Below are 20,900 nucleotides of genomic sequence, written 5' to 3'. Positions count from 1 at the left end.
AAAAATTATTCTAGCAACAAGTTTCCATAGTTTATGATTGTGGTAAGATAAATTGTGAGACACAAAGATAAATTAAACACGAAAAATACTGAGATGGATTTGATTCAGAACTGACCAGGACAGAATTTTCTTTAAAATGTAATGCTGAAGTTAGAATAAATATTCTTTAAACTTTTACATGAGTATCAATTAATACTACAAAGCATGAATGATTTTTGTTGGTTTTGCTTATGTTTTGCATAGCAGGTTTATTTTTATTACTAGAGAACACTTCTGTCTAAGTATTTGAATATAGTATTTTTCTTTATTTAGCAAGTTTTCAGCATAAGTTTCTATTTGCATTACTGTTCACCTTATTAGTTTCCTCATTTTTGTTATGTCTTTCAAACCTCATAGAAAGCTGTTTTATTTCAGTCTCTGTAGGTTTCTGCGTGGAGTCTGAGTTTCTGCTGAAAAGCTCCTGTTGATTTCAGCGGGAACTCTCTGTAGAGAAGGCTTGCAGAAACCAGTCATATAATTGAATCCATCTACTCATTCATGAAAAACTCCTATCCAGTGCTCAGTTATTGTGAAAACTTCCCAAAACCAATTTAAGTAAAAGAGCTGAAACAGAGCTGAAAGACCACCCAAAGTACAAGAACCAAAATAAGCTTTGTCCTTTTCTTTTCCCGTTATTCCAGAATGTGTTTTCATACTCCCACATCTAGCAACGGGAAAGAAAGGCCACGCTTACTGATAATTACCAGAAATCTTCTAGAATCATAGATTTTTTTAAAAAAAAAAAATTGTCAGAATCAGGTGTTTCTGAAAAGCTACCCTATCAGCTTCACAGTCCTCATGTGAAGAAAGGCTAAAGGCTCTCCTTTTTGTGCTGTTGATCTACAATAATTTGATCTTTATTTAATCTATTTTAGCAAAGCAGTCGCACTGCAGTAGAATTTGCTGTTTTAAATTTTAGATTGTTCCCACATGTTCTGTCTAACATCTGCTTGGCGTTTGAAGCCAAAGTTTCCCCTTTTTCTGTAGGCATTCAGAGCCATTTACTGAATAAGCCAGTGTCAGGATGAATGACAGGAAATTAAAGTTGAATTATTTAGCTTTGGAAAACTGTACAGAACAATACATTACTGAAGAATGCCCAGTTGAAGAAACTAAAGTAAACTAAAAGTGACTGCAGGTGGTCTAATCTGTCCTTAGTGTACTTGGCCACAGCTTCCTGTTCTTAGGAAAGGCAAGGATACCCAGCTCTGAAAAACAAATGTCATGGGTTTGTTTGGTGTCTATTGTGCAGTTTTGTAATACAGATAACAGAGCTTAGATAGCTTAGTGATTGCATGGCTTTGATTACAATAGGAGCTTTGTCATAGAAGTTTTAGAACAGCTGAGAGGAAGTTTTGGCAAAGAGCACCGTCACACAAACACAGTTTTTAAATAGTCAGAAGTTGTCACTGATTTATCTCCATTGCTTCTCTGTTCAACAGTAAGCCTGGATGCAGGGAACTGAGCGAAAACTTGGTTGGCCTTCCAGGTGTATAGCTGCCCTAGTGAGAAGGCATTAAAAAATTATAACCGGTGGTTCCCAGTGTTTCTGAGAAGCCTACCCTCACCATTTCTCATGGTCATGCACCCTTACTGCCAAGCTTCTGAGCACTGCTGATAGTAGCTCCCTGGATCAACATCAGACCGCTTTTGTGAATTTGGGGAATGCAGGCAAACTGGAGCACCCGAGAGCTTGGTGTCATGGAAAGAGCAGCAGCAGCAAATAGGGGGACTTGCAGGCTGCAATTTATTTAGAAAACTGGAGTTTAGAAAACAGGAGTGCAACCCTGCAGATCCAGGAATAGTACTCACTCATTCCGTTGTTTTTCCCTGCAAAAGTCAAGGTCAGCCACTGTTCAATCTTTTTTTGTTGCTGAATGCTAGTCCTTGGCCATATCCAATTTATTAGCTCAGCAGGTGAGACAAATACATGGTGAAAATAATCCAGGAACAAACCCTTAAAAGTGATGCTATGAGGAATACTGAGAAATTTTACAACCTTAAAGAATTTGATCTTTTCAGGAAAATTCCTTTCTAATGCCTGCAAGGCCATGTATTGCTTAACTCGTGGCAAAAGAAAACACAATCTTAATATATTAAGATGAGCTGGAGAGTGCAAGTGAGAAAAACGTTGAACCAAGTTTTGGCTGAATATTTTGCAGCGGGGTAGTCTGTGGTCTTCATAGGATCACTGCAGCTGAACATAGTGGCAAATGAAGTGATGCTTGGAAGGAGGCCTCTTTAAAGAGGTGTCTGCCACTGTCCGTTTCTTCTTCGTCTAGCTCAAATGCTGTTGTGCTGCACGGTATTTCATGATGTGAACATATTCTATGTCTGCTGTTGTAAGGAAAGACCACCGTTTTTTAAATAGCTTAGATATAGTATTCCTGAGATCTCTTGGCTTTCCCCTCAGCCAACTGCATGCTCGTACAAGGGGAAGAGCACAAATGCTTACTGCTCCCCTAACTGGGTCTGTAGCAGAATCTACACTTTTGTTACGGAGAGCTGGGGCAGGGACCAGTCTGCTGATGTAGTAAATGCCATTTGGAGCACTGCATGAGTGAAGTTTAACTTAACTTTTGCCAGACCTTAACTTACGTGTAATGCTGAATTTAACTTTTGCCATACCTTTTCACTTTCCTTTTTTTTTTTCATATTATCTTGGGAATACAGACCTCACTGAAAAGCTAAAAGTATCATCTTTCTGTATTATGAAAACAGTCAGTCTCTACAGATTTCTGAGACTCATTTTCAGTCCAAATGTCAAGATATGGTGGTCTCAGGTAGAACTGCATTTAATTGCTCCTTTTGATTTTTTTAAGCTTCTGAAAGTCTAGTGTAAATAATATGTATTCTCTACTCACTGAGTGGAGAATAGATAAGAGTAAATTGCTATTAGTAGGTAACAGTAATAGTAAATAATGGTAAATTGTTATCTAATGCACTTATGATGTTCTCCTGCTTTTAATGAATGCAACTTCCAGAATTCCCAGAAAGTCATGTGTGTGTGCATGTATTCATTCTGAAGTTTGGGGGAAACTCTCCCTCCCTTCAAATCTTAAAATATTCTGTGAAAGGAAATTTCTGGGCTATACTGGAACGTTACAGTTTATACTGATCTAGCTACATTTATATAGGCTTTGTATTAATTCATTTCTGTTTTCAAACAGGAAAAAAATATACCTGGTGAAAATTTTGTACACACAAACTCTCCCTTGGATTACGTAGTTTATGAAACGTGAAGAAGAAATTTTGAGTTATCTGTAATTTGATAGAAATGTGAAAGTTCCCAATAACTTGTAGAAATGCTGTATAGTTGGGCATACCTTACTGAGTGTGAGAGACCTCTCATATCCCTTGGGTACCAAAAAGTTCCTTTGCCGCCGCCTCTGGTCAGTTGACAGTGTTGTAAGGGGTACCAAGGAGAGCTGGGATGGCAGTGGTGCACCTGGAAATAGTCAACTTAATCAACTTAATTCCCCCCTTCAGACCCTCTCAAATATGTCACTTGAAAAACAAATGTCAGAAATTATTGGAAAGGCAATAATGTAACTAGCTTGGATATTTGTAAGGAGCTGTAATTTCTAGGGTAGTTTTTTACCTCCCATATGATTCTGTGCAAGATATTTTGTGAATATCTGTGGTGAATAATGTACATATTACAAGACAGCAAATATTCATTCCATTCAAACTTCAGGAACTTATTTCACATTAGTCAAATAGAAATTGCAGCAGAAGATATATAGAATTAATTTTAACCTGTGAATTCTGGCTTTTTAGTGATAAGATTTTTTTCAGTGGCAATACTGTTGTATCAATTCCTTTAAACAACCTCATCAGTAAGTTTAGAAAATTTTATATTTAACAATTTTCTTCTTTTTTAGAACACTTACTGCTGAAGAACTTTGGGGTGTAGAAAACATGCATGATTATTCCGTGTTTTTGATCTCATGAAAATCATTTGTCAGGTGTAGAAATGTTTGTTTATTGTGAATCTCCTGCTAACACATTCTACAGAAGAATGAGAGTGCTGGTTACAGATTCTCAAACTTCACACAGTTCTTTCTACAACTTTGAACTGAAATGTTTTTCATTCATAAATACAGACATGAAACCAATGTGTTTTAATTTCAGATTTAACAAATCAAGTAGAGACAATTGGACTCAAGCTTCAGAAAGTAACAGCTGAAATGGACCACTACAAAAAGCTGTTAATGTAAGACTTTCATTTGCTTGATTATTCTGCAACTGTGCATCAAGGTGTAGTTGAATAATTTTTTCAAAGAGAGAGAACTGTACTGCTGCTTGTCAGAGTGGTTTGAGAAGGTTATGACCAACAGAGAAAATGTTTTAATCTTCATATTAAATAGCCTGTATTCGTAACTGACTGAGCATGTCTGTGGAAGTAGGGATTTCTTTCTCCAGCTGTGTTTAATGATGCAGCAAAGAGGAGGGTTATGTCAACTCTATCTGACACTTCATTGAATACTCAAGTTTAGGATAAACTTTGTGAAACCCACATAACTTATGGACTAGAAATGTATGTGGAAAGTAGTAGTTCACATTCTACGTTTGGGGTGGAGGGAAGAGCGTAATAAGACTATTCAGAAACTTTATTATTTAACCTGTGACTATGATTTTTAAAAATTTTTTACCAAATGTAAATTTGCTGTGAATATTTCACACACACTAGTATGTTGTTATGATTTGTGATTTTACTGTGTTTCAGCCTGTGGTTTCAGATAAGAGTATACAAAACCTAAAATAACAGAGAAAAAAGAAAATATCATCAAATACTTGTCAGAGCTAATGAAGCACACTGACTGAAGAGAGAGTGCTCATCACAGAGCTGCTAATAACTAAGGCTGAGCAAGAGCAGCGAGCACATCTGACACTACTGCTATATGCAGCAGTCACACGGCAGCACCTGTTCTGGCACGGGCAGGTACCTGGGTGTCACTGGCAGCAGTGCTCTGTGTTCAGCCCTACTTTCAGGGGAAGGAAGGCCACACTACTGCTGTAGCCCGAAAGTGAAGGGAGTGAAGAAATGAGCCCTTTATCAAAACTTGAGGAAATAATGGGAGAGGATTCACCTCTTTTTAAATATTGTTTGTGTTTTGGCACACTGTTCTTCTAGGTTGAATGGGGAACATAAGAATGGGGAAAAAAAAACAATGTGACGAATCTATTTTTTTTTTTCAAAGAGCACAATCCTATTTTAGAAAGTGAAAAGGAGGAAGGAGCTGGTAACGTGACCATGAAAAACACTCAGATGGAGAGTCAGGATTTTATATCTTCTCTGGCATATATAGAGAAGGCTATTTACTTACCTGAGCTTCACTTAAACTTGCCACTTGAGGTGTTGCCTACCAACCACCTTCCCTGCTAATGGCCGAGAAAAGGGAGCTCTGGAGTCGTGATGTTTTTAAAAGCTTCTCTCTCACCTCAAGGCTGCTTTCCAATGACTTCAGTAGGAGCTGTATTAGACACCCCAAATCCAGACCTATAACTGTGTGGACCCAGATCAGTTACTCTGCTTTACTTTCTCTTCGGAATTGCTTGCTTTATTGGTGGATTCTTCTCAGAAAAGCACAGTGGTAGGACAAGGAAAAATGGATAAAACTCACAACATGGGATATTCTGACTGGATATAAGGGAAAACTTTTTCATCATGTGGGTGTTCAAACACTGGAAAAAGGGGCATAGAGTGGTTGAGCGGTCTTGATCCTTGAAGATGCTCAAACCTTGGCTGGGCATGGCCCTGAGCAACCTGATCTAGTTTGAGCAGGAGGTTGGGCCAGGTGACCTTCAGAGGTCTCTTCTAAACTAAGTTACAGTACTTAATGAGAGTTTTTTCATCATCTTTAAAAGCTGTTGGATCAAAGACCTGAGTGCTTTTCTGTATTTAAAATTCACATTGCTTGCATGTAGAATAGAAAATAATTTAGAAATAGCATCAGGTTTTATAATGCAGTAATGAAAATAAATGTTACTGTTTGAAATATTAAACTCAAGAGTGATGAACTAGTAAGACCAATCTTAACACCAGCTATCATCAGTTTTTTATAGAATTTCCTGAAATTTAAATGATTCTTTTATTCAGAGAATCTGATCATAACAAAGTTGCAAATATTTAGAATGCTTAGCAACAAAATATTTTAATGATAATGCAAGTATTAAGTATGAAAAAAAGATTTCACGAGCACAGTTATATACACGCTAAAATGTTTCCAAATGTGATATTAAAATTTCAATGTAGTATGGGTACAGTTTAATAAAATAACATATTCTATATCTATTTAAATATAAATATGAGGTTTAACCATGGTTATTAATTGGTGAAATGATGATGTAATAACAAGAAACATTCAAAGTTTCCAGTCCTCTTACCTACTAAATTGTTACTTGTTCATTTTTAGCCACGTTTTACTTTAATCTTGCAACACTGATGAATGTTTCTACTTTCTTGTTTGCAGAAACAAGAACTATGATCCTAGATTAGTCTGAGATTACATTGAAAATGTAAATTGTATTACTTAAGAATGTTAGATGGAACTAATGGAACTCTTTTTCTGCCTTTTGCCTTCTAAAGATTTTTCTGAGAATGTTAATTTTCTATCTTTGTCCTTTTCACTTGCAGACTCAAACATGTAAATTATGAAACTCCTTTTGTATTAAGGAAAAGAGATATTTGTCTTAAAATGAGCATATTGACATAAATCAATTTTGTGTAGAAAGAAGAATGAATTATTTTTGAGTTCTTTGTAATTAAAAATTTAAATTCATTTATCATTCACTCAGAATCTCTGTACCCCTCTCATTCTTCTTCAGGGCTATGGACTACTGTTATGTTGAAAGGAGATTGTTCACGTCCAATAATCATCAAGAAATGTAATGGGCAGTAATCTATTTGGTCTTCACAAAAAATTCAGTTTTGATAGAGTACTTAGAATAATCTTATTAATTGTCTACCTTATTCACAAATAGAAAGCAGTGAGGCTTAGATGCCAAGGATGCTGAAGTTAGCAGCAGCCATTCCAGTGACTAGTGGCCTTGTTATATGTTATTGACTGAGATGATGGCTATAGGAATCATGTTCAGATTGCAGCTCGGAGATTTTTGTAAATTTGTAGGAGGTATAGACAAGGATTTGAGGAATTTTTAGGATGCTACTGTTTCACACTTGTGTAAGTGGTCTGATTCTCCAAATAAGATAGATAACTTTTTGGAGCAGTCTAATTTTCCATCTGAAATTGTTAATAAAATATGCATCAGGATTAATCGGACGTTTTGAAAAACCTGTTCCTTGAAATATTGATGTATTTCTTAAACTCTGCTTTCTCAAGCGAAATGTTTAACATCCAAACTTTTTACATTTAGACAGACACTCTTATGACATCTTAGATATAAGCCCTAAGGAACTATGTGGATGGGGCTTGAAACCCAGTTGTTATCAAAAGTAAGCTGCTTCAGATTTCACTCGGAAATAATTTCCTCTTTGATGTAGGCTGTTCATCCCAGCAGACCTGTACTGCTTTCTTTGCAGCCTCTTCAGTTTGGCCTCGACAACCTTGTTCCATAGCCCCCTATTCTCTTTCCTCTGCCACCTCTGTGTTCTCACTCAGTGTCTTCTGCACCTTTCTTTTAAACCTTTCATTTAATGAGTTTCCATTCACCAAATTCCTTCCTTCCTTCCAAAAGTGACGAACTGTGCCAACCCACGGAGCTGTAACGCAGCACTGGCAGACAACACCACCCTTTGCTCTGGTACCTCGCTACATTTCTTTGTGCCAGTCCTTTATCTGATGTGCCATTTTAGATTGGGATTTGGACAGTCTTATCTGGCTTGCACAATATGACTCCGATCTTAATTAGAGCCTCTGTGGACTATCCTCTCACAAATGCTATGTGCTGTTATTACTAATGATCACTAGAAACAAGATGTCTAATTCATTTCTTATAGGTCTATAATTAGAAATTTTAATGGAAGACTATTAAAGTTTACAAACACCCAAACCATCACAATGAATTAGACCAAAAGTTCATCTTCCACTGTATCCTATTTCCAGCAGTGGCTTTTAGCAGACATTTAGGAAAAAAAGTAAGAACAGAGCAAGTATGAAATGATCCTTCCCCTAGTATATCTTCTGAAAATCTGTTTAGAGACTTCTGAAGTCAGAGGTTACATCCTGTTACAGAAGTTTAATAATGGTAGATAACCTATTTTCAATGAATTCATCTAATCTCTTTTTAAATTCGTTTTTACTTCTGGCTTCCACAACATCCCATAGGAATGAGTTTCACAGTTTACTTTTCAAACAGTACAAATTTAATCCTTTTGCTTACTTATTTAAGCTTGAATTTCACTCACGTTTTCACTAACAGCAACTCCTAAGGACTGACCACCAATTAAGAATAGAATATCTCTCAAATACATAAACATCCCTTGTTGTTCTGTGGGTGATCCGGTATAGTGATTTCATAAAAATGTGTACTTAAAATTACATGCATTAAATACTATGGTGCATTAGGGCAGGAATTGAAATATGCTTATCTTTTGTGATTTTAGCTCTTCAGATTTATTTATCTGAAAGCTTGCAGGGGGAAAGATAACCTATGAAATATTCTTTAGGTTGATAGAATCATAAGATGATATAGTTTGGAAGTGATCCACCCCCAGCCCCCCACTCAGTGCAGGGACAATTTAGAGCAGGTCGATCAGGATTTTGTTTTTAACTAAAATAGAAAATACAAGTTAGATAATAAATTAATACATGATGTTCAAGTTATTGCATAAGTAAAGGCTATCATTTCTTTGGAGAAATATGTATTTTCTAACATTTTCTTAGGCTGAAATCAACAGAAGTTGATGTCTGTCAAAACGAACTGAAAAAAATGAAGTATGAAAATGGAATTTCTGAATCAAGGTAAATTTTTGAAAGTATATGGCATAACATAACATACAGATGCGTTTCTGAGTGATGAGAGCAAAGAATTTTATGATTTTAGTATAGCTTTTATACTGTCACTTTTTACTATTTTCAGTTTCTATTTTTATATTGCAGTCATTAGATTTACCTTCATAAAAAATACATACTTTTTTTATATAACGTTCTCTTTTCCATTTACAAATTATTTCAGTCTATTTAGTTTCTGTCTCTAAATGAGAATATAATAATTGTGATACTGATATGTTTTTATTTCTTCTGTAGACTTACAAAAGAGCTAAAGGAAAAGGAGGAATCACTACTAGTCTGCCAGCAAGTGTGCAGACATTTACAGGAAGAAGTGGCTGAGAAAGAGAGGAAGGAAGAAGATCTAAAAAGAAGAACCGGTCGATCAGAAAGTGAACTACAAACACTTAAATCTCTTCTTAGACAAACAGAGGAAGAGGTGGTGATGTTGAAACAAGAAAGGTAATCAAAGCTGAGTCACCATAGATAAAGTAATTTGACTTTACCTTCAGCCTAAATTTTCTTTTTGGAAATTTATTAAAAATAGAATATTCCTCCTCTGCCAGATGCTCAACATTTCTTGCTTTTATCGCGAGCATCTGTAAAACACCAGGCATACTTTGTGCTAAGCATGTTAGAATAGCTGTCACAGAACAATAAATCCTTTAGCAAAAGGAGCATTCATAGTTTTCAGTGATATTGCTGTATTCCAAGCTATTGCAATGCAATAAAAAGCCAGCTTTAACCTTGAGACTAGTGAAAAAACAAAACATTACGGAAGTGATGAACAGTTTCATCTTCCTTATCAGTGATGTTCCATTAGCCTTTGTAATAAAAGCTAGCAATTTACCCTAGCGAAAATGAGACAAATTAAGAAAAATATGAATTTAGCTCAAAGAGAAAGTCTACAGTAAATAATATTTGGAAGTACATAGCATAGTCCAGGTGTAAATGAAATCTACCAACTTTTTTACACAGACATCGCAAATTCCTGTGAAATTGACTGTATTGCAATAATAATTTTATTCCATGAGAATTCTATCATTCTACTCTACTGTTTCATTCCATTGCCATTCCAATTTATTCCAGCATAATTCTAATATCAAGGACAGATCTCAACGTTTATAAGCATGTAAAATAATAGAATATTAAGGTGCATGCAAAGTTAGATGTAATGTTCACTAAAACATCAGCTAACGTTTTATTGAAACGAGAGTGTCACATGTTCATTACTTACATAATTTGCTTTCTAAAAATGTCTTTATGATAAGAATGCCTATATCAACCTATCACAGTGCATGGGAGATCATAGGAATACATGAATTGTTGTACTGGGTAGCATAGTCTGTTGACCATTCCCAGGTACTTCAAAGAAAAGTACAAGTATTTCTGTTGGGGGGGCAATTATTCAGTAACTGCTCAAAAGGGAAATTGCACCCTTAAATTTTGGATCAAGTGTGAGAATTTCTATCTCCTCCCAAGGCCCAAGGTTCTTTTAATTCTTGTTTCACATAAGCAGAAATCATCACTGAGTTTATTAAGAGTATATACTGTATTTAAGCCTTGGCATGTGCGCATGCCCACCATGGTTGTCCTGAACGTAAGAATTATCGTGTTATTCTGCTTGGGTTTGTGTCAGTCTCTGAGTTCAAGATTTGCAAGACTGAAAAGCCCCTCTGGTGGTGGCCCTCAGGACCTAGGAGGAGAGGCTCTGGAGAAGGGTATGAGGAGTCTGGCTATGGGAACTGAGCAGAGCGGGGAAAGACCTTCTGTTTCTAGCTGTATCCTGAATTCTGAAGTCAGTTTTGCCTTCGTATCCAGAGCAGTTCTGTCCTGTCATTGCCACTTGGAAGGCCTTGTTTTACTCCCATTGGCAGAACTGTAAAAGCCTTGACAGCCCTGCAATCATATTCTGAAATTTTGGAATTCATTTGATGGCTTTTTAAAATTATTTCAGTATAGACAAAACTTCAATGAAAACCAAAATGTCTAAAAGAAAAAAAGAAGGAGGAAAAAAGCCCTGTTTTAAAATCTAGGGCTTCAATTCAAGCCAAATCAAAACACTCATTTATTGTAATAGTTATTGTTTGTTATGTGAGGCTTTCAGAGCAAGAGCCTTGGAAAGTTCAAATTCTTTTAACTTACATTATTAGGAACTTACCAACTGCAACGTTGCTGTGAATATAACAATATGCTAATTTATAGGCTATGATCTAGTATTCGCTAAAGTGTGTGGACAATTTCCCACCAATCTAGTCTTATTCTGAAGGTTCTCAAGTATCAATGAAGCTTCTCTTTTCCCTGTGATTACTTTTCAAATGTGGAAAATAAAGAACTGAGCTTCTGAGGTTCATGTTTTCTGAGATGGCATCAAATTTGTGGGCATTTGTTTAAGAATTCTTCACTTGAGAACCTAAATCCAATTTTTTGTTTGCTTTGAGTAATCCTGCCCATCCAGACTTATAAATCGTAAGTATCACAGGCTTGATGTTACTATTCAGAAGTGTCCTGCTAATAAATTTTCAGTTACTGATAAATCAGCCTGTCTTGTATTGGCAAGATAAAGTGCTGTCCCCTACTTAAGGCCAAAGACATGACATTTGTTTGATTGGCATGGAATGGGAAAATGTATTCAGAAAAGTGGCTTTTGAAGAAGAAAAAAAGTGTTTTCTGAGATAGCGATGCGCACCAAGAGGCGTTAACCTGTTTGCAGATTTAAAGGGTTTGAATATCCACTGTACCTGAGTACCTGAATAAAAACATATTGCATGTTAATTTAAGACTATTTCCCATCTACTTAAAGCTCAGGTACATGAGTTGTTGCAGTTGGTAAGCTGTAATATAATGTAATGTAAATTGTAATTAAGGTACAAGAATTTAAACTCTCCAGGGCTCTTGTTCTACAAGCCTCACAAAACGAACAGCAGCTATAACAACGGCAACCATTCAGTGATCTTAATTCAAAACCTGGTACCATTTTTTATTAATCATAATAATATTTTGAGTTCATTAAATGTAATAATTTCTGCTTTGAATATTTTAGCAGTTATTTAGTATCCTTCAAAATTTGGCTTGAGGAATATAAAGATATTTGAGGTTTACGTAGGTAGGTTTGGAAGAAAGATCAACCATATTTTCTTCTTAAAAAAATAAAATTCATAAAGCATGTGACAGTGTTATGCAAATGCTGAATAGTAATTATTGTTGTGCCTCAGGGTTCCAAACAAGATTGCATCTGAATACTAAACAAAGAGGAAAAGATGAGCCCTTGCCACAAAGGCCTTAATTGCAAGAAGATGGCACACCATCAATTTAGGCAGAGCACATAATTACATATGAGTTTTTGTGGTTTCTAGGGAGTTAATGCTGATTTCTCATCAGAACAGAACAGATCACCTGCAGGAAACATTAAGACAGAAGATGCAAAATGAAGATAACTGGAGGGAAAAGGTAATACTGGATGTGTGCTTAGCATAGTTTGCATTTGTTTTCTTTAGTTCTAGTCAGCTGTCATGAATCTGTGTGGTAAGCCAGATATCCATCTCCTCAAGTGCAAATATGACAATAGATCTAACAAGTAACATAACAAATAACTTCTTTATATGAGAAGTTTTAATGGGTGATCTCTCTACGTAGGTCAGAACTGAATGTGAAAAGTATTTAGTATGACCATTTACAGACTTGATTGATATTCAGATATGATCCAGACGTTCCAGGTGTCAGGGTATTTGTGAAGTGTCTGTGTTAAGAGTGCAACCCCCTGAAAGCCCAGGTTTGAGGAGCAGAACATTAGCCCACTGAACCTCTGATACTGCAAGCAACTTGCATTCCTATTGTATACTGAAAGGCAGAATCCAATGGGAAATGTCCAATGGTTCCAGTTTGTTGTCCTGCAAAAGCTCCAGGGAAGTGAATGTATTTTTGAAACCTACCCCCTCCCTTTTTGTGTGACAGTTTGGGTTATGAACCCTGAACCAGGATACTGAAGTGTGTGTACACACCAGGATCTATATTCACTGTCCCCAAAAATCTAGGAAAGAAGCACAGGAAAGCATAAATTTAATTTTGAAGTGCTTTCGCAGGGAAAACAAGGTTGCGCGTTGCTCTCAAAATGGAGAGACCACAGACCCTTCTGCTTACAGGGTAGGTGAATCCAAGCGGTAGGCTGCTATTTGTAAAATAAATCTATAAAATAAATAACAAGCAGATGAGCAAAAATATCCTCTCCTTAAAGGACACGTATTTGCAAGCCAAAGTAGAGCGACGCAAGCAAGCTGTTGCGGTAGGATACTACTTCTGGAGCTCTCACGAGTTGTTGAATGAGAAAATGCAGCTGAATTCTTAAACATAGAGCTGAAGATAGAGGCCAAATGCATGTTAATGTCATGCCTAGTACTTATGGCAATGATGATGCAGATACATATTAATGTTATACTTACTATGATTCTGTGGTTCTAATACGTATGGCAAAAAGCAAGTGAAGAAATTAACATGACAGTTTTATTCTTTCTATGTTCTCTGTGAAAATTTATTATTATCTTAGTATGAGCCGATATTTCCCACTAATGTCAGTGCAAATTAAGCACATAAATGGAGAGTAAAATGACACCTCCAAATTAGCAATATCTTCTAGCTAATAATAAATACTCCCTGGAGGAACAATTGGCTTTGAGTTGGAGGGCTTAGGGAAGCTTATGCAACCTGTGGCTTCGGGACTATGTATGACCCTCCAAGAAGCCTCTTTGGTAAATGATTAAGAGGCAACTTGTTCTTTCCGGCTTACCCGGAGGCTTAGAGATGTTGTGCCTACACACTGAGCAAACAACTAACTGGGGGGAGCATGCAGCTAGTTAGAGCGTGTGTACCCACCTTCAACAGAAGGTGAATAGTTTTGACTGGGAAGCTACCCCTGGGGACTAAGGAAGGGGGACGTAGGGAGCACGGTGAGTGACTTAGACTGGGAAAGTTGGAAGGGAGCTACAGTAGCAGCAACATCCATTTGTGTGAGCTGGGGATCCTCTCATAAAAAAGGTAAGAGCTAAAGAAATTGCGAAGTGAAAATTATAGAACTAAACCAGGCTGCTGTGCAGAACGGCTTCAGCTTTTTCTGGTGACTGTGTTGTGACCAGTTTTTCAGGCAGTTGCATCTCTGCCAGATAGGCTCCTGCTAATGACTCTTGCTGTTTTACTTGCTTTTCCTTCAAATTAGAGCATGTATGAAAACAAAGACTTTGTGAAATTTACAGTGAAAATGATCTCTGTATTCTATCTGAGAAGACTTCACACTCCTACAACTTAGCTTCTCCATGATATGTCCCATTCTTTGTTATTTTATTCATTGAATCTTATGAAAGCCTACAAAGCCACTTTCATATACCTTCCCAACTTTCTTTTGGTAATGAGACAGTGTCCTTTCAGGGTGAGGAAGAAGGGGAAGGCCTAAGGGAGAACCATAAAACTTCCATATGTGCATGCTCATTATACATACCTTTTTTTTGTCTATTTAATGGAGTGAGGGAAAAAAAGAAAGGAAGTAAAGGTTACAGATGAGACGGGTGATTAAAATACAGCCAGGAGGGCACCCAGAATTCAGGAAAAACTCTGGATAAAGAGCAAGGAGAGAGAAAGTCCAGTCCTGGTCTATATATGTAGGATCCAACCTAATGAAAATAACTCAGACAAAAGGAAGCTCACTCAGCTGACTTCCAAAGCAGGTGGAACATTTTTAATGCTATATGTAGGAAAGGTATCATAAAATCTGCTTACTCTGTCTTTTCTTATCTGAAATATTTTATATTCCTGCTAGCCACATCTTTGGGTTGATATTATTACATTCTACAAATATTATAGTTTGTTAGACTTCTTTTGGTATGTACTTGGATTTAGGGTCTTATATGGAAAAGTATTTTCAGCTGATTTAAAAAAATATACGTGTATGTCTACCAGCTGCAATTGCATAGGTTTGGTAGGTATTTGTTGTTGCTACGTAATACATACACTGCACTGCTCTTACATAGCTCACTGGAATTTGCAACTACTGCAACTAATCACTTATACTGGGCTTTCAGTAGCCTCACTATATAACAGTAACCTCTGGAGTCAGTATCTTTTGCGCTGTTCTACAGGGCAGATGTAAAATTTCTGTAACTTTTGTTCATAGTTGAGGTTCTGAGCGGAAGACTAATTAGAACTTTGGAGTCCAGCTTCCATTGTCTTACTGGGATTTGGAAAGTTATTTATCATGAACCACTATAAGCATGTAAACTGTTTTAATCTGAAACACCTTCACACAAAGTGAATTTAAAAAATGAATATAAGAAATTATTAAAATAACTGCAAAGGAAAAATTAGAAATAGTATTGAACAGGAAATCTGAATTTTCTGGTTCAAGTCTTAAAATTTGCAGTTGAAATTGTCATTATCATCTTTTTTGTTTCTGTGTGTGGTAAGTGTCTGAAAGTATTTAGTCTTAGAAAAAATTTTGGTCTGCTAGCAGTTAAGAGCAGTTATATTTCTCTTAAAACTTCTTAACCTGTCTATCAGAGGATGTAATTTTGGAATGAGGTCACACTGTCTGCACAATCACAATATATTGTTCAACTGACATTAAAGCAAGATAAAGGCTACTGCTAGTAATGGAGAGCAATTGCATCTTTGGAATCACAGCCATTAAAACGTGAACATCAAGCGCTCTAAAAATGTTCTCATCAGACAAAAGCATTAGAAAAGTGACAAAGTTATCTTTTTCTTTGGATAGGGTGCTATTGCATAAGTATAAAGCGTTCCAGCTTTATATTTAAAAAACCAAATAAACCTGGAATTGTTATGATGGAACAAACATAAATCTCTTATAAAAAAAAAAAAAACTTTAAAATTGATGGAAACATTTGTTTTTGTATTTAATTTTTTATATTTAATTAATGAGAGGCATGCAAATGGGTTTAAAGCAACTAGTAGTCATTATGCTTTCAAGCAGAGCAAGGTCTTTGAAGACCAACTGCCATTTTATTTCCTGTTATGGTTACCAGCTATATTAACTTCAAGTGTTAAATGTGAAAAATGCTTTTATAATCTTCAAAATGAGTTCAGTTTTTTATCCTGCTGGTATTTTTTATTAGTCTTTGTAATCAAGTAGCCTCCAACATATAATTTGCTTCTAGAATAATGTGCAGTTATTAAATCCTTTGACTTTCTACAATTAGAATCCCAATTCTTATATCTAGTGATGTAGAAGATACATATGTAATGCTATATTTATAATAATAATGATAATGTGTTCTATTTTGAGGGTGTTAGAAATATGTCAGTTTTGAGCTAATTCTGAGTGGGGAATTTGTTCCTATTCTGTGTACAGAATTGTGAATATTTTTTTTTTTCCCCAAAAAGAGTTAGGGGGATTTATTACACTTATAATTAGTGTATGAAATTAGATCGTTATAGTTAAGCTCATTATAGGCTTTCCTGATTTTAATAATTTTAAGTAATTAGCAGAGTGTTGTGCACATTTACCATAGTGTTTATAATCTTTTAGCACATTACAAGTAAATCTATTAGAATTCAACCTACAGCAATACAATATTAGCATGCTGGTTTAGCAAAAATATTCTTCAAAATACAACCTTCAGTATTTCCTTCAAAATCTAGGCTTTTATTTTAAGGACCTCTTAGCTGAATTTTCAGATTTGAATTTATAATATTAAATGCATATTGTGATGCCTTAAGGACTGGAATATTTTATCCAGGATTTGCAATTCTTTCACTTAAATTTCTCCAATTTTTGGACCTGAGTTTGTCCCATATACATACCATCAGTGCAGTGTTGTCCGGACTGTAAAGCAAGACGAGGCAGTTATGAACTGCCTCCTTCATCTCCTTTAGCTTTGGAAGCTCACTGTTGCATTTAACTGTGACTTGAAGCTGGGGTCAGCGACACTGTATGTTACCTATACTGGCAGCGCCTGGAGAGAAAAGCGTTGTGCAATAGTAACTGAGATATTCTGTGCAATTTACTTGGAATTCCTGCATATCCTCCTTCTGCTATATTTTTGATACTTATAACAGACTAGATTTAGTGGAAACATATGTGAGGAACTAGAAATGCAGAATGTGTACTGCATTCCAGACTTCTAAGATAGCACAGATGAAGTACGTGTGCTCTCTGTGTATGATCCTTGGGAATGAACAAGTAGTAACAATTCATACGGTACTTTGTTATTCGTTGACAAAACTGGATGGCATAGCATGAACAAAAAATGATTTTATAAGAAAGCTGGAATTAGTATCTTTATACTTTTAATATTCAGCTTATGGCCTGTTGTTAGTACAGTATTCTGTCATTTACGGTGAAATGTATTTACTGCCTTTGAAAATAATAATGAGCAGAGTTTTATTTACAGAGCAAGAGCTTCCAGAAAAAAGGCATCTATCTTAAGAGCCAGCTAAAGATTTCAGAATTTAGTGTTTTCACAGTGATTTACAGTGAGGTTCAGCTGCCTGAGCTTAGGCATCTAGCACCACTTGAGATGCTATCGGGTTTGTGAGACATCTTCATGGGGCTGCCAGATATGACTCAGGCTATTCTGTGGAGAGCAAGAAACTTCCGTAGTACTGTGAGTCAATGGGAAGTGAGAGCTTTTAATTGCTGGAGTCTAATAGTTGCAATCATTCAGCTACGCTTGGTTTGCATGCAAAATCCGAGTCTGCCAAATTTCACATCACTTAATTATGGTAGGGTGGAATCTGAAAAGTATTTTAAGATCAGTTGAAACTTATCATTAAAAAACACTTGTTTCCTAGATGGAAATTGACCTGGCTAAAGGTGAAGCACAACACAAAGAAGCTATTCTTAAAGTCAAGGAAGAAGCGAGAATGGAACTTGACATTGAAAGACAAAAACACCAAGAATTAATCACAAAATATCAGAGAAATCAAGAAGAGCTGCAGAAGAAGGTGTGTAACACCCAAGAGGAAATTTTTGTGACAGTAGATAATGTAAACCTTTGAGAAATAATATATTAAGGCATAAAAACCTTTTTTTGTGTTGTTCTGCATTTAGATAAAGACATTTCTCCCAATCTTGGTGTATGGCATATGCTTCACTTTTTTCAATTCGAACAGGCTAAGAAGTAATTATTCCAGTTAAACGTTGTGGAAGTTCTTTGCTCAAGTTTTTCCTACCCAGGGTTCATTTATACCCATACAGTGTAGCTGCTAATTATGTTTATAGTGACAGAGTCATATTTTAAAAGACTTTGGACTGTTCCGGACTATGACATGTTGTTAGAGATCCATCAGCACTGTTTTCTCCCTTCTCACATCAATCCAATACTTATGGGCTAAGATCCAGCAGTCAGTTACCTACTTCTCTTGTCTGTATTGGTGGTTACGTCATGCACAGTTTCCCATTCCCAATTATCCAGATCTAGGGTTTTCCAAGTTTTATATAGATATTGAAATTTGTGCCTGTAACCTTAGTTTTCAAAAGGTTTAGCATGTTCCTTGAGAAATCTGGAAAATCAAAGACATTCAGTGAAATTATATTATTATTTAAAATTCATCACATTACACCATGTTTTAAAGAGCTGAAAATAACAGTTTAACATAGTTCACTTTACAAGTCACTTTACCCCTGCAGAAATACGGCCTTGCTTTAAAGAAATTAAGTTTTCCAATTTGTGTCACTCTTTCTTTGTTTCATCTTGGACACACTATTTAATCTCTCTTTTCCTGAGTTTTGATACATGTAGAGATCTCTGATATCCTTTGAAGATATTATGTAAATTCAAAGCTTTTTTTTTAATATCTGTGAGGACCTGTATGTGGGCATTTGCATTTTTCTTCTGAGGTTAACATTTGTCTGATACTTAATTCTACATATCTAAAGAAACCAACTGAACGTAGGCTAATGCATTATTTGTCATGCAGATACCTGAGTTAATATCCAGTGCCATCAATAGCTTGAGGATGGAAGTGGAAATTCTTGAAAAGAAGCTACAAGATGCCCAGATCAAACTTGCAGAAAAAGATGAAGATAAGGAAAAAGATATTCAGAGCCTTAAAGGACTAATTACTGAGCTTGAATTTCAGCTGAAGATGGAAAAGAACAATAATGAATCATTTTTGGATAATATGAGGAAAGAAATCAAACAGAAGTCAGATGAACTGGAAAAATTAACACAGGAGCGAACAGAGCTGATTCACAGTTTGAGTCAAGTTCAGGAGGAGGTAGGAACTTGACCAAAGAAATGGCTTGCTATTTTTACTTAAAGACATGTGATTTCTAGAACTCTTTCAAAACATATATTTTTTGGAGCCTGGTACATGCAGTTTAAAAGTTCCTTAAAATGAAATGGTTTGTAAAGCAAATCCATGACGTTTTCATAAATATAAATTATCACAAAATTTGTAAAATTTTTAATTAGGCAAGTCCTTCAGCTAGTGTTTTATTAAAAAAAATAAAAATAACAATCTTTTTCAGGTCCTGCAAGACATTTCTTTTTTAGTCTCTAGCCTCACATCAGATCGGGCTACGTGAACATGAGTGTAAACATAAAGGGTTCTTCATGTTTTCAAAGTAGAAATCGTGGTCATTTCTCATTCTTAGAACATGACAGCAACAATCCTCCCAGTTATCTTACTTATTTTGGAGGTGATTTGTAAGAAAAAACTGCAGACTGTCAATATAAACAAGAATGGACACAGTCCTGGTCTCAAAGGGATAGGGAGGAAAGATTGCATCTTTTACTGTGGGAGTACATATGTATATTGTGCTATTATGGGTTTGTCCTGCCTTCCACGAGTAAATCCACATTTTGTAAAGTAGGAATGCATAAAAAAAAGAATCACATGTGAAGAGAAATTTGGCTGATGGATAGTCTTACCACAGACATCTGCTGAATGTTTGGAGTATAATGGGAGGGAGGAGGAAGAGTCGTACTACTATATGAGAAATGTCAAAACAGTTAAATCAGTGACCATAGATAAGATTAGACTGGAATTTCCAAAGTAATTAGTAGCAGAAAAAATTGGTAAACAATGAAAATGAAATTCTTTAAAATGAATTAGGTCTTGAATTGATGCTTATTTTTGCTGTGAAAAGATTGAGAATTATTGTGCTAGTGAAATTAGAAAGATGTTGGCAGGCATTCTGTCATGTAATTATGGAAAAGAGTGCTAGAAAGACAGGCTTTCTTCAAATATTGGTTAGGAACATTAGTAGGATAAGGAACACAGTGTTATCCTTAATCATGAGATTCCCGTAGCTCTTCATATGTTCTTTTTTTCCCCACTCTAAAACGTAGCTCCTGGTTATACATGATTATATTAGAAAATGGTCAGACAAAAGTGGTTGAAAATTGAAGCTAGTTTTATGATAAACTTTACATCATGATACTTCCTCAGACTTTCAGGTAATAGTTTCCAAACTGGTTCATGGACTGTCATTGACCTTCTGCCTGGCAGAGAAGCTAATCTCTAACTTTCTTTTATTAAGTTCTCAGTAGAGTTAGGTATTCAGAGAATAAATCATTCTGGATATTTCCATCTGTCCCACTTCTACTTCTGCATATAATTATGTCCCTTTTCCAACAACTTCTTCACATGGAGTTAGTGCAGAGGTTAGATAGCCCAAACAAAAATTCTGTGTTTCCGCTCTTGATGGCTGCTAATGCTTTACTTCTTCCCTTGAGTTTATTTTTTCTTATCTACCCAGTCTTTACTACTAAGGTGCTTTAACCGAAATAAAGTTCTCAAATCTGACTTAGTGTAATTGGCCAACAACGGACTTTTTCTCCATAATTTTTCAAGTTTTGAAAGGAACACACATGCAAAAATTTAATAATTTTAATAACTTCTTTTTGGCTAAACAGAACTTACCACCTTCCATTTGGTGGCAACACGCTTCTGTGC

General features: G+C 35.8%; 1 protein-coding gene across 8 annotated transcripts in view; it reads left to right on the top strand.

The window, feature by feature from the left end:
* Positions 1 to 20,900, top strand: part of LEKR1 (leucine, glutamate and lysine rich 1) — a 106,741-nt gene that overhangs the window by 67,357 nt on the left and 18,484 nt on the right. For 7 of the 8 annotated variants that reach the window (XR_011142935.1, XR_011142933.1, XR_011142934.1 and 4 more), the window contains 6 exons: positions 4,174 to 4,255; positions 8,889 to 8,966; positions 9,252 to 9,455; positions 12,350 to 12,443; positions 17,790 to 17,942; positions 18,918 to 19,217. Coding sequence is in view for 5 of the 8 variants with exons in the window: in XM_068955107.1 (XP_068811208.1) it covers positions 4,174 to 4,255; positions 8,889 to 8,966; positions 9,252 to 9,455; positions 12,350 to 12,443; positions 17,790 to 17,942; positions 18,918 to 19,217 (911 nt within the window). In the remaining 3 variants the exon portion in view is untranslated. The remainder of the gene's footprint in view (positions 1 to 4,173; positions 4,256 to 8,888; positions 8,967 to 9,251; positions 9,456 to 12,349; positions 12,444 to 17,789; positions 17,943 to 18,917; positions 19,218 to 20,900) is intronic. The other variant, XM_068955108.1, reaches the window with a different exon arrangement.

This window comes from Struthio camelus, chromosome 9 (assembly GCF_040807025.1).
Source record: "Struthio camelus isolate bStrCam1 chromosome 9, bStrCam1.hap1, whole genome shotgun sequence".
Taxonomy (NCBI): Eukaryota; Metazoa; Chordata; class Aves; order Struthioniformes; family Struthionidae; genus Struthio; species Struthio camelus.
The sequence above is the reverse complement of the archived record's forward strand: the minus strand, read 5'-3'. Positions and strand labels throughout refer to the sequence as shown.